At 38.6% G+C, this 23,688-nt stretch overlaps 1 protein-coding gene across 2 annotated transcripts; it reads left to right on the forward strand.

The window, feature by feature from the left end:
• Positions 1-21: 21 nt before the first annotated feature.
• Positions 22-23,568, forward strand: LOC127374766 (solute carrier family 4 member 11). Of its 2 annotated transcripts, none has more exons than XM_051420339.1 (20): positions 22-165; positions 9,227-9,277; positions 10,121-10,210; positions 10,964-11,007; positions 11,369-11,588; positions 11,707-11,788; positions 12,033-12,156; positions 13,041-13,250; positions 14,915-14,999; positions 15,173-15,298; positions 15,406-15,519; positions 16,422-16,554; positions 16,858-16,931; positions 18,352-18,631; positions 19,678-19,784; positions 20,104-20,269; positions 20,455-20,628; positions 21,684-21,879; positions 22,232-22,401; positions 22,729-23,568. In XM_051420339.1, the coding sequence occupies exons 1-20, from the start codon at positions 105-107 to the stop codon at positions 22,793-22,795; spliced, it is 2,574 nt and encodes an 857-aa protein (XP_051276299.1). In that variant the 5' UTR covers positions 22-104; the 3' UTR covers positions 22,796-23,568. The 2 variants fall into 2 exon arrangements, with proteins under 2 accessions (XP_051276299.1, XP_051276300.1); XM_051420340.1 differs by lacking the exon at positions 22-165 and adding an exon at positions 4,664-4,841.
• The last annotated feature ends 120 nt before the right edge of the window (positions 23,569-23,688 follow it).

The following is a 23,688-nucleotide window of genomic DNA, read 5'->3' on the forward strand; positions in this document are numbered from 1 at the left end:
CTCTCACACAGGAACCACATTATCCACTTTCAGCTCTGTATAGTTTTCATTGCTCTATCCAAAGTAACTCAGATTTTTGGCTGCACTGCAAGAATTCCAGCTTGATGAAAACAAAAGAGGAAGCCAAGGAGATGTCAGGAGTCACAGTGAATAATTTTGCTGAAGGTAAGGGTCATAAAACTGTTCAAAATCCAAAATAGTATCTGTAAATGATCATTGGTGTTCCTACTTTACTTTGATGGAGCACCACATGGGAGGGTTGTATCATACCAGGGAAAGTTTGGCTTGTTTTCACACATGCATTTATGCAAAACAACAATTATTTACCACCATGTCATTGTGCATTGGTCTGCGATATGCAAAATCTATCCATCCTATACTAAGAATGACCTACACCTCTAAATCTTATAAATAGAATGTGCATGCATTTTTCATTATGCTTGTTTCGAATGATATGCAGTGAATGCGGTGGATTGTAGATGTGATGACCTTCATGTACAAAGGTCACAGTGTGGGCTTGATGGGCAGCAGATGAATTTAAATTAATTCTTCCAGAGATAGACAGTATTTATATTTCTCCTGGCTCTTCAGTATTTATAATAGTCACACATGTCTGTCCACACGTGCCCATATGTAATATTCGACTGAAAAAAGATCATGGTGAGCTTTGAAATGCACTCTGTTACACATTTATAGCTCTCAGTTAGTAAAATATTGTCAGATTGATTCAGTAGCTCTTACATGTCTTCCAATACTGACTTATGAAACTATAATCATAGTCCTTTCTTACTTCCATGTGTATCATTAAAAAGCATTCATATCATGTAGCTTTCATAACCAACAATGCAAATATCATGCTTGTGTTTTGTGTCCCAAGTTATGCGCCTCAGGTGCCATGATTAATGTTTTACAGTAGCCAAACTAAGTGTGCACTTCCAATGACCCTGTTGACCACCGAACATTAGTTTATTAATGCAGCATTTCATTGCTTCCCTGGCCTTTGTAAGTGATGATGTGGTCATTGTTTGACTTATAGTAAAACCAGAGATGAAAGTCCATGATGCATACTGCGTGTACATGTGTATGAGTGGGACAGGGAGTTGAGGATCAGCTATCTGAAGTCAATCTGTGCAGTCTATTAGATGTCAGCATGACCTTTATTTGGAATTATAAGTGGTGAATAAGCTCGATTAGATCAGTTAACGACATGTGTCCAACTTGAGAATTCAAAATAAGAAATATTACCCACTAGGTGTGGAGTGGTTTGTCATATCTGATTGTTGTAATATGTATATGTAATTTAAAAGAGCAGGGGGGAAAAAATGATTAATTAATCAATCAAAATATAAAGGTAGTAATATCGAAATGAGACTTTCATATTATGTTCAGTGTCACTGTCAAGCTTTTAATTGATCTCTTTCACTAAGAAAGGCCACTTTGACTCTGAGAGGTGTAACCTTTAAAGCAAGAATACATCATGAAAACTACAGATTCTCATTATTAAATCTCAACCAGGGCAGATGCTGGCTGGTGCCATTTGGTTTTTGAATAATAGACTGTGCTGCCCTCTCATGGCAGACAGGGGAGCAGGACAGTTTCCCCCTTTGGCCAAGTTGTTACTAACCCAGTGTCCTTCATCTCTTACCCTTTAATCAACATGTAAGAACTTTTCCTATCCCGAGACTTTATTTTGTTTGCATCCACACACCCATCAAAACAGCCTTTATGAAATAAAAAGGTACTGAGCACCTAAGGTGCGCTCTGTAACTGCCTTTGATGTCAATTAAAAAGAGCCTGTAAAGTTTTACAAGGCTTGTAACGTCTAGAAAAATAACAGGCAAGTATAATGTGAGTACTTACATCATGCAATTAGGAATTCAATGGAAGGAATCCACAGAGAGAAAGTCACCAGCCTATACAAGGACTTTTTGTTTTGGATGCAAAATAATTTCCCTGCAGAAAGTCACTTACTGTTAAGGTAATTTCTTGTTTCTGTTTTGTATATTGGCAATGAAATGTGTCTCCCAATTTGTCAGATAAAAACATTATAATCCCTCCCAAACATGCTCCAGTCAAACAAAATAAGCAGAGTTTGATCCTTGAAGATGAACTTGGCATTCCTCTGGAGTCAAACACAATCAAACTCATCACAGTCTGCAAAAACAAGAGATAGTCGTGTCACATTGCCTCTATCAGTTTAGCTTTATTCAGTCAAATCAACTCTTCTCTCTGCTGTTTGTCTCCTGCCAGAGAGTGACATACAGAACAAATAATCTAATGCTGAAGGTATCATGCTCTTCTTATAGTGTGTTCTCATTGTCTGGTGTATTATATTTCCATCTCTAAAGTACTATCTATATTCATTGTATTACTATCATGGAAACATATTACCATAAAACGCACCATTTCCTGAGTGGTAATGAATGAAGATCAAATGAGGAAGTAACACTTAATGAATAGCTAAGTAGTTCTTGAGTAACTCTGAATCAAGAATTTTACAGTATGGTAGATAATTATAAGACAACAGACTGCTTCATATTATGACATGAACATCTTTATTGACCAGTTAATTATTTACAGCACATCTAATGGGATCATTGCACTAATTATTAATTATTTCTTATGTGCACACTGCTTTCTATTTGGTCCATTAAGTCAATGACTAAATCTTATTGATTTGTGTCAAGAAATGCACAATTTATGTGTGCTACTTTATTACTTGCCTTTTATTTGGTCAACTAAATGACTACTAAGTACCATTAGTGACACAAAGACAAAGATGCATGTTTACTTTAGTCATTTTATACCCTTTTCACTTCTCCTGAGCAGCAGGTCTCACAGTGAGTTTATAGTCTAGCTAGCAGTGTGTCTTTAGTTTGAGGCTCCTTATTTAACCACAAACCATTGCCAGTTCTGTCTGTGTCTGTTATTGCAGCTTCAGCTACTTCACTACAGTCTATCCTTGACAAAGTCTGACAGGGCAGAGTGTAGCATGTTCCCCGGGTTTCACAAGCCACGAGGATTTCACACAGATCTGCGCAAACTTGATGTTTCACTGAAATAGATATGTACATGTACTGAAGGAGTGAAACATTGACAGGTGCATCCCTCAGTGTCTATTTTGAGAATGTTTGAAGATATATTTATAGTTAAAGGTACACTGCGTTATGGAGTAATGTTTAAAGAGTGGGTGGCTTTTTCTCTTAGTATCTTGACACAGTGCAATACAGACGATTTAATTTCATCCTATTCCACTGATGGACAGTTGGTAGCAGTAATGTGCCAAGAAACACAGCAATGTCCTAACATAGGCAAGGAAGAAGACTGCTAGCAAACACGAATGTTAACAATGTAGGTTTTTAAATTCTTCCAAAATCTGCTCTGCAAATGTTTTATAAGGTAGGAAACAAACTCAACAAGTTTAAAGGACACACACAATATACTGTATTTTGGTGATGAGCTGTAAATGTAAATATAATTTAGTTTGGTCTATCCTTGGTTCAAGTAATGTAGATGTGTGAGTACTAAAACATAGTGCACGTTAAAGGTAAAGTGAAATATAAATGTTTTAATTGTGTTGTTAACACCACAATGTGTACAACTTTAGTGTTCATGGAGTACTAAGATGAAAGTAACAAACATTTTCTGCAAACAGAAACATGTCATCAAAATAATTCCAAAATGTTTTAAATTTATACATATTAGATATGTTAAGTAATATCAAAAGACGTAAAAACAAAATGTTTTGAATGTTCCATTCTTGAAAGTTTCTTAGAAAAATCTACACAAAGGCTACAATTTGTTTTCCCCCATATAATTAAAATATAAATAATTCTTCATAACCTCTGAAAGAAAATACAGTACATCATTTGACCAGCAGGGGGCGATAATACCTGCATGAGCTGGGCCAGAGGAGAGAGATCAGAGCTGCAGGCCTTGGTGATACTGTACAAAAACAACTCTTATAATTAAAACTGGATTGCATTTTAAAATGTTTACAGTGGAAATATTGTCTGGTTTTCCCTCTGAAGTCTTCCAGACAGCTAGCTGCACGGCTAAATGAGCTAACTAGCTATCAGCAGCTACAGTTAGCAGCAGGTAGCAGTTTAGCAACAAGTAAAGCTATCTGTCAATAAGAAACCCTGTAAATCACAGAGAGTTGAGGCAGAGCAGCCGGAGGACATCAGAATGAAAACCAGAAAATGTTTAACTTCAAGCAAAAAGCACTTTCTGGGAGACATCACCTACTGAACAACCTAGTACCTGGAAGGGGAGTCATGAGCAGAGCTGTAGAATGAGACAGACTGAGCAGGTGATGTGAACATCATTGTGCATATATGGCAAAAAATAATGGAAAGCACGAGAGGTCCTCTTTAAAAAAGCACTGAGGCCAAAATAAATGTGTACAACTGTTAGAAATTCAGAACCTGGGGAATTTTCGTCTACAAAAAAGAAAAAAAAAAAAAAAAAAAAAAGCCATAAATCTCTGATTCCAAAGCTCCAACCCCCATTCACTTATTTATTTATTTTAGACTACCTGTATTCCAGTTCATATAGGCACAAGGACCCAGCAGAAACAAAAACACCCCTCTCACACCCAGGCCTTCCCTTCCTGCCCTCCCACTTCCTCCTTCAAACCCATGTGCTGCTGGAGGAGGTGGTTTTTTACCTCAGCATGTGTGTGTGGGTGTGTGTATGAAAGCTATTGAGAAGAGATCCCGAGTGAGTGCAGGGTGTCTGGGAGCAGAGGGAATGATGATGGGTTGACCTTTGGAAAGTGTCTCACCTAAAAATCCTGGAGAACATGGAAGCCAAAAAGGTCCTCCATTTTGTGCCATCTGGTAAGTTTTACAGGGTTTGGAGTGGGGTGAGAAGGTCTTTCATGGTGCAACCCGAGCCAACTGTGTCAAACACGTGGTGTAACTCTCTATACAGTGTATGTGTGTGTGTGTATGTATGTCTGTATGTCTGTGTGTGTGTGTGTGTGCTGAGAGCATGCAGGAAATAGTGTAAAATTGTTTTTTGTATAACTGCAGGCTTTCCTCTTTAACCGTACAATAATTTCATAACACTATTATTTCCTTTGATTTGCCTTTTCTTTGGGTACTATTTGCATGTTTTTTGTTCTTGATATTAAAACCACAGAAAATGAGCAAGATGCTTTTATTGCCAGAGCGCCAAAAGCAAAGGATATGGGTCAATATTTACAATATCGCAATAAATGCTACATGGAAAGTTTTTACAACAGACCTCAAATAATTTTAAGCATCTGTTTTAACACACTTAGGAAGGAAGGGCGGAAATCTTTCCAGGAAAGTACATTAAGTTGATTTTGAAATACTTTCTGTTGTTGTGGGGAAGTCTTGCTGCATAACACTTCTTCTTTTACGATGCCACTTGCAAAATACAACAATAATCCTGCCTCTCCAGCACACCAGAGTGGAAACAATTATTCAACATAAAAATAATTAGAAACTCTTTTCATAATGGATTTCCTTTGTTTATTTTACCAAAAATGGCACAAAATCAATGGGTCCATAATTTTCTGCTTTTCCTTGTACTTACAGGATAGCAAGCTAAAGGTTTGAAGAAAGATTTTTCACTATTTTGTGACATTTTATAGATCAAACTATTAATCAGTTTATTGAGAAAATAATGAAATGAAATGAAAATAATCATTACTTGGGAGCCTGCAGCAAGCTGAGTATGATTGTATTTCTTTTGCCATTAATGGGTTAAAAACTTGTCTTTTCTCAGGTCCAGGATTAAGAAGATTATCTAGCAGAAAAATGTTCTAATCTATTTTAATCTGGCAAATTTCAACTCTTTCTTCTCTTATCTAAGCAATTCTCTGGTTGAAGTTGATGATAATGTGTCAGTTACAATTCAGTCATTATAATTAATTGGATTTTAAATCAAAGTATCAAACTCACAGCATCCCCATACAATCCCTTCAGATGTGTACTTTGTCTGGTGTGCTGGATAAACAAACACCAGGTAGTCTTAACCTTCGAGGTGCTGACGTGGAATGAGCCGTACTTCCTACTTCCTGTTATTTGCTTTATTTCAATATATGAATGTGTACATTGTGACTTAGTGAACACACTGTTCATGGTACAGTGCTCCCAGCCACCATGGGCAAATTTGACCATGGTCAAATTCAGTCCTGATAAGATTAAGTTAAGGTTCAACTGTAACAGTTTAATATATATTTTTTAACATAGTTCAGAATTTTATGTTATAATATTTCAAAAGCACAAAATTGAAAAGCAGACCTTCTTCTTTAAAAGAAAACCTGCAATGACAACTTACATTCATGAATACCATGTCCCATCTGCTGTGATGGTTTGACCTTGTGCAGAGTTTTCAGTTCTGTAGCTCAGTGCACTTGTTTCCAGACCCAACAAGGATTCTTCAGTTTCCTATTGCTCAAGGACACCCTCCGCCCACAGACAGCAGGGTGGCAGGGATTGATAAAAAATGCATATGGCTTTAAAGAGTTAGCTCTTTTTGAAGAGGGGTTATATGAGGTACTTATTCACAGTCAGTGTATTACCTACAGTAGTGGTCAACACGCCTCAGGTATGGAGAAGCAGACTGAAGTACCAGCTACAACAATTACAAACAAAGAAATCAATGTCAAATGAATATTTGTACCATTTACTTTGCTGTCAGACAGTCGTTCTAGACAGGGAACTGAGGTTGTTATAGCGCTCTCTTCAAAGCCACCAGACTCCTTGAACAAAAACAGTAATCTAATCCCCCACAGAACACAGGAGTTGCTGCCTCGATCGCTTAGTTCATTTGTGTTTTTGTGTGACTTTGGTGAATCTGAACACTTTATTACACTCCAAGTCAGATTTTGTCAGAACAGGGTCAGAAAGCAGACTATTTTAAGGAGTAGTGTCAATGTCAGATTTGTTTCCGTTATGAAAAAAAACACAAGGTGTGACATCTGTCACTGTCAATAAGTGTGAGGGAGTCAGTCTGCCTGCCAACAGGAAACCCACAAGCACGAGCCATCGTAACCTTGCAGAAAGTAAGGCTGCAGAAAGAATGTAAACACTTAACAATAACACTGTTACTGTTCGAAAGACCTTTACTGCAGCAGTCTGTATTGACTGAACAGTGGCGGATAGAGAAAACAGCACAAATGTCTTCACACCAGTTTTACTGTTGGATCTGATGAGGAAAGTGTGTACTCTAGTTCACTGTTGTTGATCATACTGATAAGATAGAAAATTGAAAGAATGTACAATAAACATGACCCTTATCTTTATGAGACAAGACTGTAACAGTCTCAACCAGGCAGACTAAATCATCATCCACACACAAGGCTCTGGTACAAACAGCTCTGTGCATAAGCTGTGAGGCTCCCTGTTGTCTGTGCAGACTCCTGTGAAGTGGAGGAGGCCTGGGAATGTTCTGTGTAATCTCCTTTGAGATATATCCTTGCTCGGGAGTCCCTGAAGCCACTCTTTGCCTCAGGCGAGGGAAAACCTCATCTATACGGCTGCAGCAGCGTCTCACAGATACATGACCGCCTATACAAACATCAGACACAGCTGGCGTCAGATTTGTGTTGTAACTGAGAGCGAAGGGATCGCTTTTCAGTTTCACAGCACATGTTATTTTTCATTGTCCTCTTCAACACCTCCATAACTGACATCCGCTTTCCGTCTCCATAATTTTATATCATATCATAAGTCACTTTTTTTTAAAGGCTGTCAAGGTCCGACCGAGTTTGCGTCACACTTGCAATATTGATTCAACAAGCTGAGATGTTATGGACAATTAGCTTTTAAATATCAAGTTTTAATTTCTGTCTCTAAAATCTGTCGCTGTGTGCAATAGGAGCATCTAAAAGGGTTGAGATATTTGTGCAGGTTAGAAATGAGCTGGTGTTTGCAGACTGTTTTTGCTGCTTGTGATGTGACAGCTACTGTTGCATACAGCAGGGTCAAACTGTCCGTAAACATGGAGTCCAGTTTCACACAGTTTTATCACAACGTGCTTGTCAGTTTGTGTCAAACATCTACATGAAAACTTATTAGGTCTGTAATGAATGGATTTCAGTGCTTTCATTCATATTTTATTATTTAAGATGGTATGTTGTTGGCCTGCCTTGATGGCCGATGGATATAAGACGCTGGTCTGGTGGAGACTTTCATTGCATTGAACTCACCATCTCTCTCTCCTTTTATTCCTTTAGTCACCCCTCTACTGTCAACTCTTCTGAGGGCATAAAATATAAAATATCTCCCCTACATTCCACACACATAAAAAAAAATCCCTAAATATTTGTGTGTTTTATTGTTTTATTCTTTAAACCATAAAATTACATTATTACATTTTCTGTAAATGTAACTGTCCCCCTGTGATGGTCTGAATGCTGTAAAAGCTTTCTTCACACTGCCAGGAAAAAAACATAGATACAAAATCTTTTATTTTATTTTATGCATTTCTTTTCAGCTAGAAGTAGTTAATTTATATTGAGTGTAAAAATACTGGAATCAGACTGTAAAATATTCACAATATTTATGTATTTTAACTGTAGAACATACACTAACCCAGGTTGTTTAAACTCCCTCAGTGTCCTCAATACCTGCAGTGTTGGTGTCACATTAGATCGTATGGAAGACAACAAGGGCAGAAAAGACTTTGGTCCTGCAGTAAATTAAAAATTAATTTAATTTAAGCTGCAATAACCAGGCTGAATCTTTCAGCTCATTGTTTTGGCTATTGTCTTGCAACTTTACTGTTTTGTCTCTCACTGCTCTCATCATCTTTGTTTGCAGCAGGCAGTTATTTTCAGATTAAATGCCTCGATAAAGCAATCCTACATGCTCAGCTGACAAAGTTAGCAACTAGCTGGTGAACATAGTGGAGCATTTAGCAGCTAATGAGCCATATATTTCCCTCAGGAGTTGGTGGAGACTGAAACCGAGCTAAAAGGAGAGTGAATATAATATATGAAAACTCCAAATGAATGCTAATTATACTCAGAATCTACTCAATGTGTAGATAAGCAGCTGTTTGCTAATATACGGTGACAATATTAATGTTGGTTTTTACATCTTGTTCTGCTGTGACTCTGTGTTATGACTTTGCATAATGTGGTTGGAGATAGCCAGCCAATACACACAATAATGAAACACTTTAGTATGAAATACTTTATAATAAATATTGAGTTGTGTAAATATCCTATTTGTCTTTTCTCTTACAGACGCTCCATCCACCGGGAGGTCCAAGAATGGATATGTTTTCCAAGAGATGGGTGTGTAGTTCCAGAAAAACATATTATATTTACTTGTATTGCTTTTCTCAGCATGGATCCTGCTCTTTTATCTATTTCATAGGATCTACTTAGCAAGCCAGAAAACATACTTATTTCCCCCCTTTTTTTTCTCTGCTTGGAAGAATAAAGTCATTTTTCACATGTAAAAGTATAGCAGCCGTTATTTATGCTAATGCCAACGCTTCTTGCTGTTCACTGATGACCCATTTCACATGCTGGTGGGCACAGCCAGTCCCTTCGCTGGTGTGTTGTGAGGGTAATTAATGGGTAAATAACGAGGCAGATGATCTCTGAGTCAATGATGGGAAGAGGGAATACTTATAGCTCAGAGCTTTGCGCATGAAGGGTTAAGGTTAATTCTTTAATTCTGTGGCTGTTTCTTTCTCCCCTCATAAAACTCGCAATCGAGATGCCATATTTATCTTCTATACAATTAAGGAATTTATGAGGGGCTGCTATTGTTATATTGCTGCATGTCTGGTTTAAGGGGGATTTTTTATTGGGTCTCTCTTTCTCCCTCTTGCTGTGTGCTTGTCAACAGATGGCTCAGTGGTGGGAGGCAAACATAAATTGTCCCTTACTAGAGACATTGTTAATGTGGCTAGAATAGCATCTTAACCTTGATACAAAGAACAATTTTATCTTACTGTTAGGTTGTTCGGTGGAATGACCTTTACTACTACTTCTTATTTTATGTGATTCACCCAATTGTAAAGTGAATTTGAACAAAGCATTGAAGCAAAAAATAAATTCTCAGAAACTCAGAAATTTCACTTAAGTATGTAAATGTATAAAGTGAGACTGTTTATGTTTTACTTACAGAGCTGCAGGATGGGGGACAGGAGGATTGCGGGCAAGATTCACCTGTCACTCACAAGGACCACATCTATGACAACCAGATCAGTGTTTCAGGTACGTGCGTCTGTGTGTGTTGTGCCTAAACATGTTTAGTTTGCGGTGGGATTTGTTCTAAGAATAAATATAAATAAGAGATAACAGATGCTTATTGCAGAGGAGTACAATTAGATTGAGCCTATTTTTGTGATTTCATTGTCTGAGAATATTTTGCAGCCTCTGCAATTTGGAAATAATGTGTGCCAGTCCTAATAGACACAAAGTTGATGGACATGAATTGGCAACTAGTGCTCCGTATTAACTATTCATATAAATGAGAATAAATTCAATACTTCAGTTATTTCCAATAATAATAATAATAATAATTTTATAAGAATAACTTTATAATTATGAAAGAACAATTTGCAATGGGGATTAGACTACAGATAAGTGATTGGACACTAAGTTTAAGGCAACACTATGTAAGATTAGGTAGTTACAGAGTGCACTGAGAGTTGAGGTGGAGCAGCCGGAGGACAACAGAGGGCAACCCAGACAACATTTTCTCCATAAAATATGATCCAGTTTCACCAAAATTACTGACACAGTTGGTGGCGTGTGACTACTGCCATAAAGCATATGCACTTGTCCTGACCCAGAGACCAAAGTTATATAGTGCAAGAATTGGCATATGGGGCGCAGAGTGGGAGGCACCATTTCCCCTATTACAACTCAGTGCTGGATCAAAAGGATTTTGAAGTTGTTTTTTAAGATAGAGACATTACATACTGGGGCTGTAAGTATGAATTTCCATGTGCCTTCTGTTTGCAGATCCTGACTGCCCTGGGTTTGGGCTTTTAAACACAACAAGAAAAGTAAGATTTGCCTTTCCAGTCACCCTCTCTGTGTTATGTCATAATAATTACTACAGAAAAGCAGCATTTTACTGTTTCTTTTAAATTTTTTACCACTGAAAATACAACCCAGAAAAGATCATTTTTTTGCCAAAATGTCAAATTATAAAACTTAAATCCCCAAATTTCTACCCTGCTCACAGTTGATGTTTTAAACTAACTGAGAACTGTGCTAAATCTGAACGCATCACTGGTGAGCTGGGAGGAAATGGGTATTTATTTGCTGCTGAGCAATATACAGTATATCAGAAAGTGACTTTAACATCTTATTTTCACTATGACGTTATTCAATCAAATTTCTCTTGTTCTTGGCTCAAAATAGTATGTGAAGCCAATGAACTTCCAGGAGGAAGTGCGCGCCCACAGAGACCTGGACGGCTTCCTGGCCCAGGCAAGCATCCTTTTGGATGAGAGAGCTGCCAGTCTGGACGAGGTCCTGAGGCGAATGTTAACTCACGTGGTGGAGGACGGCCATGGGAGCTGCGATGTGGACGAGGTCATGAATTCAATGTTCACAGACGCAGGAGGGAAGGAGTTTAATGGTGAGCAAATCATATCAGAAGTGCACTCGGAAGCACTTTAACATGAAGTAATTGCTCCAGAGGCTGACGTGTCAACAGCTTTTTTGGCTGTTTATTGTGATGTTTTATGCTCCCACAGTTCACCTTCTGTCAGAGACCATTCAGGGTGTGACTGCTACTACCACTGGCGTTCGTTACCAGCAGTCCTGGCTGTGTATTCTGTGAGTATTCTATAAAAATATTTATTTATTTTGACTACCTCCTGCTCAGTAGGTGAATGTGGAAATCTGCCTCTAAAAGTTAATTTGAGTGGACGAACACACAACAAATCTTTTCATTGGAAAGGTAATTTTGTTTTGGCTTCGGTAGGGGTGCTCTAATTTACGCCTGCCAATACAGATTGCTGCATAATCAATCATTTATACAACGGTGATTCAAAAATAAATCATTTTTCACTCAATTCAGCTCAAATGTGAGGAGCCTGCAGAGACGTCATGTCTGCATCGCCCGCCTGGAGAGGCCTCAGAACTGGGGAGTCAACTGCTGCGAGGCTCGCTACGTCATCCTCATCCTGGCCCCCCCTAGAACGGTAAGGTCCAGTTCTTAGGTGTTTTTTCTTTCTTCTTGGAGCAATCTGGTGGTTTATTTGACTTAGGTGCAACTTCTTTTTTAATGGAAAATGCCAAAAATCCACTGCTTTTTGCTTCTTAAATCATTAGATTAGATTGGATTAGATTAGATAGAGACTTTATTCATCCCCAAGGGGAAATTCACATTAATGTGAACATTTGCTTGATGAAAGTAAACCGACGATCAGACACCTTGATCTCTGGGAAAGGACATTTTTCTGTTTATTTTTTGACCAAATGATTAATTGAGAAAATGTGGGAAGATAAATCAATAATAAAATAATCATTATTTGCAGCCCTAATCTGTATGATGACCTTCATATATGTCAACTTCATTATCTCTCTTTTTGCCACACTATTTATTTATTTTATTCTATTTATTAGATTATTTAACAAGGACAGTGCAAATTAATAAACATTGCTGTAAATCCACCAGAGTTAGAGGCTGTTTTTCATTTGTATTCTCCAGACAGATATTAAGTCAACCTAAAAATGAATATATGATTGAAAATGGCAATGTTCAAATATATAATTTACAAGCATGCAGAATAATAATATAAAGAAAAAAATATGAATTAGTTTAGTAACTAACCAAAAATGCTACAGAAAGTTAAAAAGTGTCCCTCTGTGAGATTGTGAAACTAAAAAACTGTGTTAAAGTTGTCATTAAGAATACATTTTAAAGAGTCCCCTAGCCATCATGTCTGTGCTGTTACAGATGGAGACAATGAAATAAGAATATATGAAGTGTCATATTTAGGTTGAATGTAGGTTAAAAATACCTCATCACTGGGAGAGTGCATCTGTCTGTCTACAACTGACAGAATCTCATCATCCTTTTCAGAAAAGCACCAAGACGGCCATTGAACTCGGCAGAACATTTGCTACGATGTTCTCGGACATTTCCTTCAGGCAGAAGCTTCTGGAGGCCAACACCCAGGAGGAGTTCAAACAGGAACTGGTCTACCAGCGACAGCAGCTCTCCATAGTCAATGAGAAGTTGGTCGTAGAGGAGGTGGAGGACTCAGATCCACGTAGAGGGAAACCACTTCAGGTGTGAAAGCAGACAGTGATGTGTTGGCCCTGTGCTGTTATTGAATTTATAAGAAGTAAATAACGTGGGTTTAATGTGTTGTATAACGATACCATGAAGCAAAAAATCATGAACCTTAAAATCTAATATACAACAATACGGAAATACAACTCTTCCCAACAAGGAGTTGTTACTTGTAAAAAACAACATTTATATTCTCTACTGACTTTTAGCTCTCCACATGTTTGAGACCACCCTTGTGTTTTCCCGCGCCATCCAGGCATATAAAGATGTGATGCTGTAAAGTAGTTGAGCCAGATTATCTGATTATCCTGTTTCCACACTTTATCAGCCAGGCCGGAGGAATGAGAAGCAGCTGGGCAACAGGCTGAAAAAGCTGCCAAGTCTGCCATGGTTCTGGCAGCAGAATGTGCACAGCTCCATGTAATGATAAAGTACTTCATTATGTCCAGTGTTTAAATTAAGAGGAAATGTGTGGGCTCAGCAGGAGGTTGGACATGAGGGAACACGAGAAAGCTTTTTTTGGGGCTGTAAAAGACCAAAGTTAACAGGTTGTGGCTGCACCTGATGTCTTCAACAGTTTGAAAAAAGCCTTTAAATGCAGGTTCGCGGCTGCCAAAGCAACCTTTTAACCTACACGGCAGTTCCAAAATTGTATAATACGAGTACTCAGGTGTGCCAGTAAGTGTCTCTAGTCTGAATATTATTTGTTAAGCTCATTCAAAAGACCCATTATCCAGCCAGAAAATGTAACCGTCTTCTATCACCCACACCAGTCACAGTGTTGATTGTGTTCAGATGACAATTGACCCTTCATAAGCCCAGCCCCTTTTGGCTTTGTGCTCCAATGACAGTTGAGCAAACCTCATACGGCAGAAATGGGCGGGACTTAGACAGGGTCAGTTGGCACTGTAATGAGACCACTGCATCAGCACAGCAGAGGTCTCAACTAGAACATGCTGCGTCCATCCAGTAAAAAAAAGTTGAACCTCTCGCAGCACGCCATTGGCCGAAACAAATAAATACAAGTGCACATTCTTGGTAGATTACTATTGGTGTATTTGTACACGATACAATTATTGTTGTCCTTTCTCACAGTATTATAAACCACTGTGCAGTGGCATCTGATGAGCCTTCAAACTGATGGATGTATTAATCAAAACAGCCTTCCTGGATCGTATTTCCTGTTGTCAATGGTACCTGACGCGTCCCAACCACAGTGTAATTTTCCAACTTTGTGCCAACTCAGCTTGTCTTATGCATGATGTATGATATTTTTATAGACAGATTTTTTATATGAAAATCAGGACCAGAATGTATAGTGGAGCTCTTTGTAATTTACCACTTTCAAAGCATATGTCAACCGCAGCCGTCTGATGTTGCTGTTACAATACTGTTGCCTTGCCCTCTGTTGTAACACTAGCTCTGATCACAGGTGGAACAAGGTCTGGTTCACCAGTTTCTTAGTGGATGTGATGCTCCTGCTCCTGTGCTCATCATGATTGGCCCCTCAGCATATTTACACACAGAGAAAAGAAGTCTTTAATTCAATGGTGCCATTATGGGCTCTCCAGCTAGTCATAACACTTTGTGTCTAAGTATTCTCCTTCACACTAACCGAAATGTCCACTGGCCCTGACTAAATTCTGTCTTTTTCTTCACAGTGCAAACATTTCTTTAAAGCCGGTAAAGGTGTTTATGATGACCTCCGCCGCAGACTCCCCCTCTACCCCTCAGACTTCACAGATGGTATTAATATTGTCCTGTCATACTGCACACATCTATTTAGCTGATTTGTTACAGCTACGAAATCATGAAATGTCTTCTTTCAAAGTCTCACATTTTAAAAATAACTCAGATTTTTGGCTGCCTTGCCTCTTCTGATTGTTATATCTTTAATGACTCTTAAATAATCCATCAAGGTCTTACTGGGAAGGACCGCTGTCTGCTGAAGTACACCACCACGGCAATTTTCCTCTACATTGCCATTCTACTGCCCGCGATTGCCTTTGGCTCACTGAATGACGAAAGCACAAGAGGAGAGATAGGTATGGACTCCTGTCTGTCTGCAACATCTATATGTACTATAATATTATATATCTATTAATCTGAAGCATACAAATGTACTGATGTTATGCTGTTTGTTTTTTGACAGATGTTCAGAAGACCATTGTTGGCCAGAGCATTGGAGGAGTGATCTATGCTTTGTTTGCTGGCTCGCCACTCGTCATCCCACTGACCACTGCACCGCTGGCCATCTTCATAAGCGGTGAGTGTTGTGTCCTTATATAGATTAGAGGCCAAAATTGAGTATTTTTTGCTAATAGGGGAATTATTCTGTAGAACACATCAGCTGCAAACAGGAACAGAAAAACTAATTTTAATCAAGCTTGCTGCTGACATTAAAACCAAGTTAGTAGCCAGGTTGTGAGACACATTATCTGAGTCCACCTCTCTGGATTGCCTGTTGCTAAACAGATTTTTAATAACACTTAATCAAATTACTGTGTTAAGTGAAAAGTGTTGCAATTACAAACCCAATGAGAATTGTGAGATTACGAGCAATATGACACAGTTATTATTGCTAAATTGTAATAAAGCAAAAAAAAAAAAAAGCCATAATATTTCAATTCAATTGAATTCAATTTTATTTGTATAGCGCCAATTCATAACAGAAGTTATCTCAGGACACTTTTCAAATAGAGCATGTCTAGACCGAACTCCTTATAACATTTACAGCGACCCAACAGTACCACCATGAGCAAGCACTTGGCAACAGGGGCAAGAAAAAACTGCCTGTTAAAAGGCAGAAACCTAGAACAGACCCTTGGGCTCTAGGTGGGCGGTTGTCTGCCTCGACACAAGACTTTTCCTGTGCCCTAGTGGCCAAATTGATTAGTGCAGCTTTACGTTGTATTTGCTGTATTGTGGTTGTCATTTGTGGGCTTTTGTCACATGATAAACTTAAAACAGAAATAATAACATAGCTTCCAGTCTTTATGAGGCCTTTAAGATCTACTTGGGAACCCTCCTGACACTTTAAACACACGTACAACATTACCTGGAACAATATTTGTTAAAAAATAGTTAAGGAATAGCCGTTATTAATTATAAATGCAATAAAATGCATGTAGGAGTTTGTGCCTGTGTGTCCTTATGTTTGTTTTTTAGTCATCAGGGGCATCTGTGACGACTACGACCTTGACTTCGATGCTTTCTACGCCTGCATTGGTTTATGGAACAGTCTGTTTCTCATCCTCGGAGGCTTATTCAATGTCAGCCTGCTGATGAAACTCTTCAAACGGTAAATACACAACACCACTCTCGGACATCATTTGTTACTATGACATATCACACACGGAAGCCCCATGCTAGTAATATATGTAACTAACAGTGTGGCCATGAGGTCACTGATAAGAGAAGAGCCATCTGTTATGACTTCCTGTTTTCAGCCATAATTATTAATTTTGTTTAATGTACACTCTCACTATCTGGGCCATCATCTTCGCCTTGAATGGACTGTTGTGTCTGTGCCTGTACAAAAAACACAATTTTGATAAAAACATGAATGATCACACCACGCTTTTTTATTTCCATTATCTCCCAGCTCAACAGAAGAAGTCATTGCATTGTTCATCTCTATAGCGTTTGTCGGGGACGCAGTGAAAGGCACAATCAAAAGTAAGTCAAATCAAGGTCAGACTACATTAAACATGCTTTGAATGCAGCAGAGCTATCTGTCCACACTGCAGGGGAATGTCGAAACGTGCGGCCTATTGTTTGTTTTAGGTAATGTAGCCCATCAAATATACATATCCATCATGGAGTCTTTAGAGGAAAAGCAAGCATGAAATCAAACAAGGCCCCCTGTGTGTTGTGGAAAAATAGACAATCCTATATTGTGAGCATAATGGACTCTTTCACGTTGCTTATGTTTATATCTTTTTTTTTTTTTTTACAAGGGTTTGTCACAAGACAGGAAATAAATGGATGAGCTATTGATGGTTTCTTAAGAGCTTTCTGTTTTCCTCTTTAAGCCTCAGGCTGTTGTAGTTTCCCACTAAACTACACCAAACTGAGCGATGCTTGTATACGGCGCACTGGTTGAATGCCTTAAAATATACTGAGAATGACAACATAAAAGGGTGATTATATTGATAAGAGGGTACAGAATGTATAAAGACGCCCAGTGTAGTGTGAAATGGACAGAAAGTGTATTTTATTTTAAATTCTCTACCTCAGCATTTCATATTTGTGCTGAGATCCCAAAATGGGCCTGAGGCTTTTTTAGGACTAGACAAATATATTAAACGTTTCAGTCTCCAACAACAAGAATAAATATACTCATATTGAGTCTTACTTTGAAGAGAAGTATATGCTGCCACCGCTACAAAATATGTTTGCTCAGTTTCTTATCATGACAAAAAAGTTCTTGCTAGCCCTTTCACATTATATCAAGATATTATGACATTGCTATCTTGTTATATTACAAGATAAGGTGATCTGCGGTTGTTCAATTTCCAGTTTTAAACATTCATACATACAACATTCTAGTTTTTAATCTTTAATCTCAAACATTAACTAGAAACCACTCTAAAAGTTGCCTGTAGACGTTTATGGGAGTACAATTGACTGTTTGTCTGTGTCAGCCATGTGAAAGACTGATGCCCTGTTGCCTGGGGACAGGCTCCAGTCCCCTCCTGCAACCCTGCAAAAAAAAATAAATGACGTAATGGATGGATGGTACTTTGGCTGTGTCCCAAGCATCAAATAAAACATCTATAAACCAGTCATTCTAGCAGATGTAGGCTGCCATTTTCTTTATCTTCTTGTTATAACAACACAGCGACGTATCAAGTTTTAACAATTGAAGTTTTAACAAGGTACATTGGTTTTGTCAAATAAAGAGAATGTTTTGTGATATTAGATAAGATAAAGGGATGTGTTGTTATAGCAAGAAATGTTTCTTGTAAAAACTGAATCATTTTGGATCTAGTACTAACAAATAAATATGTCATATTCAATGAAAAATAACAAAGCTTATATAAGTTTGTCTGCAGTTTCATCCCTTTTTTTTCTTCTTTTGCCCACTCTTTGCCAGTTTTTAAGCACTATTACTATGGGCCCACACTGGCAACCACAAACAGCACACTGGTGCTTCAGCAGATTAATGAGATTCTAGAGAAGATGAAGAACCAGACGGAAAACACGCTCGGGAATCATAATGAGACAGTGTCACTGATGGGACATGCGGAAGAACATGCGCTAATCTTCCTGCCTGAGTCTCTGGTGGTGTGCACCAGAGAAAGGCCCGTCCTCTGTCTGCTGCTCATGCTGGGGACTTTGTGGCTGGGTTACGCCCTCTACCTCATCAAGAGGAGGTATGTATATATACCATTTAATCAAAATGATATAAAATATATATAGCAAGCAGTGGCACAGCCCTTTGGATTGCACACTGCAATATCACAATATAAAGTCTTTTATTCAGCAACAAGTGAGCTGTCGGTGGGTCCGTCATTACAAACTGATGCGGTGCAGCCAAACAATGTTCATATCAACAGAACTTTATCTTAAATTATAGTGGAGATCCCAAAGTTTCCAAAGATACCAAAAAGTAAGGCTGAATTTTGGGTAAATGTGTGTAATACTAGTATTATCCAAAAATATATCCGAATGTATGTAAATATCCTTTTGATACAATGGTGCAGCCAGGTTCAATGAAGAGTTGGAACACACTCATAGAGAATATCTTAAAGCTTACATAAGGGAAAATAAAAGGGGAGTACCAAACTTAAATATCAAAAGTAAGTACTCATTATGATAAACGTAGTATTATTCCGACTCTCATTGTAATGCACATAGTCAGCATTGTACCAGTTGAAATGCGTGAAGCAGTGGTGGGAAGTACATTTACTTACAATTAAAAAGTGTAAGTACAATCCTGAGGTGAGTTTTTTTTTTGTTTTCTGCTGCTTTATACTTCTACTTCTCTATATATAAAAGACCCGTGTGTGAGATTTAGTGGAATCTAGCAGTGTAATTACACATTACAACAAACTCCAAGATGACTGCAGTCTGCCTCTAAATCCTACACACTGGTCCTTTAAGCACTTGAGAGGACCTGAAAAAGAGGGACAACTTACACCCCAAGAGTCAGGCAGAAGGCTATAAATCATCGGCAACGATTTCCACGCTTCAGGTATAATAATGCAATACATGAGGTAGATAAATGGGACTTTGCCATCATGTATTTCCACGCCTGACTCCCGGGATGTCATTGTTCTTTCCCCTCAGTGGCAAACTTTCAGTACTTGACATGGATTAATTCTCAGGCTAAGAGAGTAACTAGTGTAAATACAGTAGTAAGAATTTATTACATCAGAGTTGCACATGTTGAAATATGTTTCGCTTCTTTATCCCGCAGCCCGTATCTGAATGGCAGAATCAGAGAGGTGGTCTCTGACTGTGCTTTGCCTATCTCCGTGGTGATATTCTCCTTCATTGGCTCCTACCTTTTCCTTGACATACAGCGTGAGTACAGATCTCTCAAATAAAACAACTGATAGAAGAGTACCTTCGGGACTTAAAGTCACAACCTTGGCACAGAACAGCTTTCACTGTTCATAAATCCTCTGTTGGAAAGGGAAAAAGGAAAATATTTGCCTCTAGTGAGCTTTCAACACAGTGTGGGTTCTGAATCACTGTGGGTGAAAGACACTGGGTTGAATGTCGGCTTATAAAACAAAGCTTACTAGCAGCACTTCACTATTTGGGCATTTCTTTTACTATGTAATGTCATTTTTTTTACCTTACAAGTTCAATAAAACTATAAATCTCATGCTCCTATTAGTTCCTGTGTTCAGTGTCCACGATGGCCCGATCTTCAACTTCCCTCCATTTGACAAGCTGTCAGGAATGAACACACTGAGCGCTGTCGGCCTGGGTTTCCTCCTCGCGTTACTCATCTTTATTGACCAGAACATCGTCATCTCACTCACACATGTGCCAGAACACAAGTAAGACCGACCACTTCCTTCACACGGCACTTCTCGTTTATTGTGCAATTCTCGATGAGGTCAAACTGTATGTTTTGTATACCGGCAAACACATCCAGCAGTAGCTCCTAAAAGGAATAGAAGTACTGCTGCAGTCTTTTATTGACAAACCACTTGAAATTTGTGTGTGTGAACGTCTGTAACAGGTTGTTGAAAGGCACAGCATTCCACTGGGACTTAATGCTGACTGGCTTCATCAACATCCTCATGTCCTGTCTGGGGTTGCCATGGATGCACGCTGCCTTCCCACATTCTTCCCTGCACGCCCGTCAGCTGGCCAAAGTGGAACAGCACGTAGAGAACGGACACCTCTACACAACGTGAGTGAAGTTACGACAAGGACGAGAACCAAGCAGTGCTTTGAAAGACATCCAGATCGTGACTGACTGAAAACACCTGCTTGTCTAACCCTGTTCACCCTTCTGTCTGGAGGTGCTGTCAGTTCAAATACCGACCAAATTAACTAAATAGTTAAAAAGAAAGACGTAGTTTCTGATGCTTTTGCTTAATTTATTTCAAAGTTGTTGTAAAAATATTGAAATACAGCCTGTGAGCAAAAACAACATCAGCTCGACAGATCTCGCTTGACCTTGGACACAGCAGTTATCCTAACTCAAGTGCAGCTTACTCTGAGCTTCTGGGGCTTTTGATCCTATATCATCCTCTTCATCTGCAGGTGTAGTTTGCTCTGCTGTCAGGAAATAGTAGATGTTCAAACTTCCCAAGATTAAGTAGATCGTGGGAAATATAAGACATCCATATTGGCTTAAAAGTTGAGCTTGGAGACAATGTGATATGGCCAAAAGCTTCACGAAGGGCAAATAATTGGATCTTGAGTTGAGATTGTTTTCTTTATAGGAATAGTCCTTTGATGTAATGGTGTTATTTTTAAAGATATTATAACAAAAACTATTGAAAAAATAAAGTTGACCATTCTATCAGATTTTTAGCAATGTTAGCATTCAATATTATTGGTCATAAACTTTGGATTTGGATTAAAAAGTAACCTGTTATTTCCATTTTTGAGGTATATAATTTATTTAGCTGAAAACACAGTTTGATAATGGCTGCTTGTCCCAAGAAACATCTATGACTTATTTACAAATGTTTGTTTATTTCATTAAAATTATTGAATACTTTCACCTTTTTAGGGCCCTCTAAAAATCCTTTATCTAACTAATCTAACTAATCCATTTTAGTTAAAGGATATAAGATGAAAAAATGACTCTGGCTGACAATCCTGTCCAAAAACTGTTTGTTCATTTTAGGTGGGTCACAAGCCAAAAAGGTTGGCCACTTTACAGCAACTAAGAACATGTTCTCTGTTGTTTATTGGGATATTGAACTTGCTTTTCTCTGCCTTTGTGTCAAACAGTATTGTCAGTGTGAAGGAGACACGTCTGACCTCGCTGGTGGCCAACATCCTGATCGGCCTGTCTGCATTCATGCTGCCCATTCCTCTGCAGTGGATCCCCAAGCCCGTCCTCTACGGCCTCTTCCTCTACATTGCAGCCACTTCACTTGATGGGAACCAGATGGTGGACCGCATGGCCCTGCTGCTTAAGGAACAGGTGAGCAGGAAGGACACTGTGGTTTGATTGGTTGGTCCGTTTGCTTGTTTGTATCTCTTTGTTTGTATCCATAACAACAAATTATGTAATAATGGCAAAATATGTCATAATAACATGAAAAATATCTGATAACAAGGCCAAGGTGGCTGTGCAAATGAGAATAAATTTGACCAAAATGAACATGCACACAGGGGATGATTTTGTAATTTATGCTGCAACAGCAGGTTTATATAAAAATATAAATAATAGATTCTAATAGATATTAGACAAGTTTGTTTTCTTTTACTTTAAAAATTAAAAGCAAAATGTTACTTAAAACAGCATTTTAACCGCATCATACTTCTCTGTCTAGACCTCCTATCCTCCCACACACTACATTCGCCGTGTGCCTCAGAGGAAGGTCCACTACTTCACCGCACTGCAGATGATCCAGCTGATCATCTTGTGTGCGTTTGGGATGTATCCTCTGCCCTACATGAAGATGGTCTTCCCCCTTCTGATGATCCTGCTGGTCCCTATCAGGTAAGATGACCCAGGCCAACAGGGGGCAGAGTGGGACCATGGGAGCCAACACAGTACTACAATGTCTGCATGGTATTGACATTAGTCTGAGATTAATGCTGAGAGCTGTTTTTAAAGGGTCACTCCACGGATTTTACACATAAAGATCAGTTTATTAGTCACACTCAATTTGAGAACAAGTCTTCTGTGGCTCTGGAGGGAACTTTCTGAAGTCAGGGTTATGTCTCTTTTTGATGCAGAGCTTCTCAAAACTGGGGGAAAATATATTTAGTCTGTTTAGACTATTTCTGTGTATATCATCTGATATCTCTCTATGTTTTCTCTCAGGACCAGCCTGCTTCCCAGAATCATCGACGCCAAGTATCTGGATATCATGGACGCCCAGCACATGTAGAACAACAGAGCAACCTTACGAAAACATTCACTTTCTCCATTTGGAAGGGAAACAGACTCTGAACTCAGTGATTGTGTTACTAACTAAATGAAATGCATTTGGGCTGCAAGATTCTGAAGCGAGCGCTCTGCGGGTGACTGGACGACCATTTACACCCATCATTTGCTTTCTCATTGTTCAGCACACATTTACCATCCACGTCGCTGGCATTAATATGTAACATTCACACATCTTTATTGCATTTAACAATATAGTCATGAAGAAGTTTCTTCTGTTTTACTTACTTCACACACACATCTGTCTTCAGCTGGAAACTGACAGGTGCACGAGTTAATGTCAGAGACATTTTTTGTAATATTTAAAATAAAGTGTTAATCGTTTCATTTAATTTAGGCATCATGTTGCTCAATAGAGAGCCACGTGGTCTTAGTCCTGCTTGGGTTTAAAGAGCAATGTTGATGAGGGGATTAGGGATGTGGTGATTTCTATGTTTTACCACCATAAAAAGAAAATCCATAATAATTTAACAGAGAGAGAGAAGGAGTTTCTCTCAGTTGAAAACATGCAGAGTGAATTGTCACCACACACTGGTTTTAATCCACCACACTGAAGCCAGGTATCGCAAGATGTTCCAGATGTTTAGATGTGAAAATCAGCTATTTTCATTTTGAGGAGACATATAACACAATAATGTTACTAGTTAGATAATTGTCTCTCTTCATTGCAATGTTGGTTAAATCAAACTGGTAAATAAATAAAGCCCTTTCAAAGAATGTGAATGAACATTTTTCATTATACTTAACTTCCTCTGTATTAACTCCCAAGGCAAAATACTTAATATGCACCACCAGTCATTGATACTGTAGGTAGCAGCACCTGCTCACATACCATCG

The sequence above is a fragment of the Dicentrarchus labrax genome, unplaced genomic scaffold (genome assembly GCF_905237075.1).
Source record: "Dicentrarchus labrax unplaced genomic scaffold, dlabrax2021, whole genome shotgun sequence".
Classification (NCBI taxonomy): Eukaryota; Metazoa; Chordata; class Actinopteri; family Moronidae; genus Dicentrarchus; species Dicentrarchus labrax.

Coding starts and splice junctions, on each gene's coding strand:
- LOC127374766 (XM_051420339.1), top strand. CDS start 105: ATGAAAACAAAAGAGGAAGCCAAGGAGATGTCAGGAGTCACAGTGAAT. Junction 11,008..11,368: donor TTTTAAACACAACAAGAAAA/GTAAGATTTGCC, acceptor GGCTCAAAATAG/TATGTGAAGCCAATGAACTT. Junction 19,785..20,103: donor CCTTTTCCTTGACATACAGC/GTGAGTACAGAT, acceptor TGCTCCTATTAG/TTCCTGTGTTCAGTGTCCAC.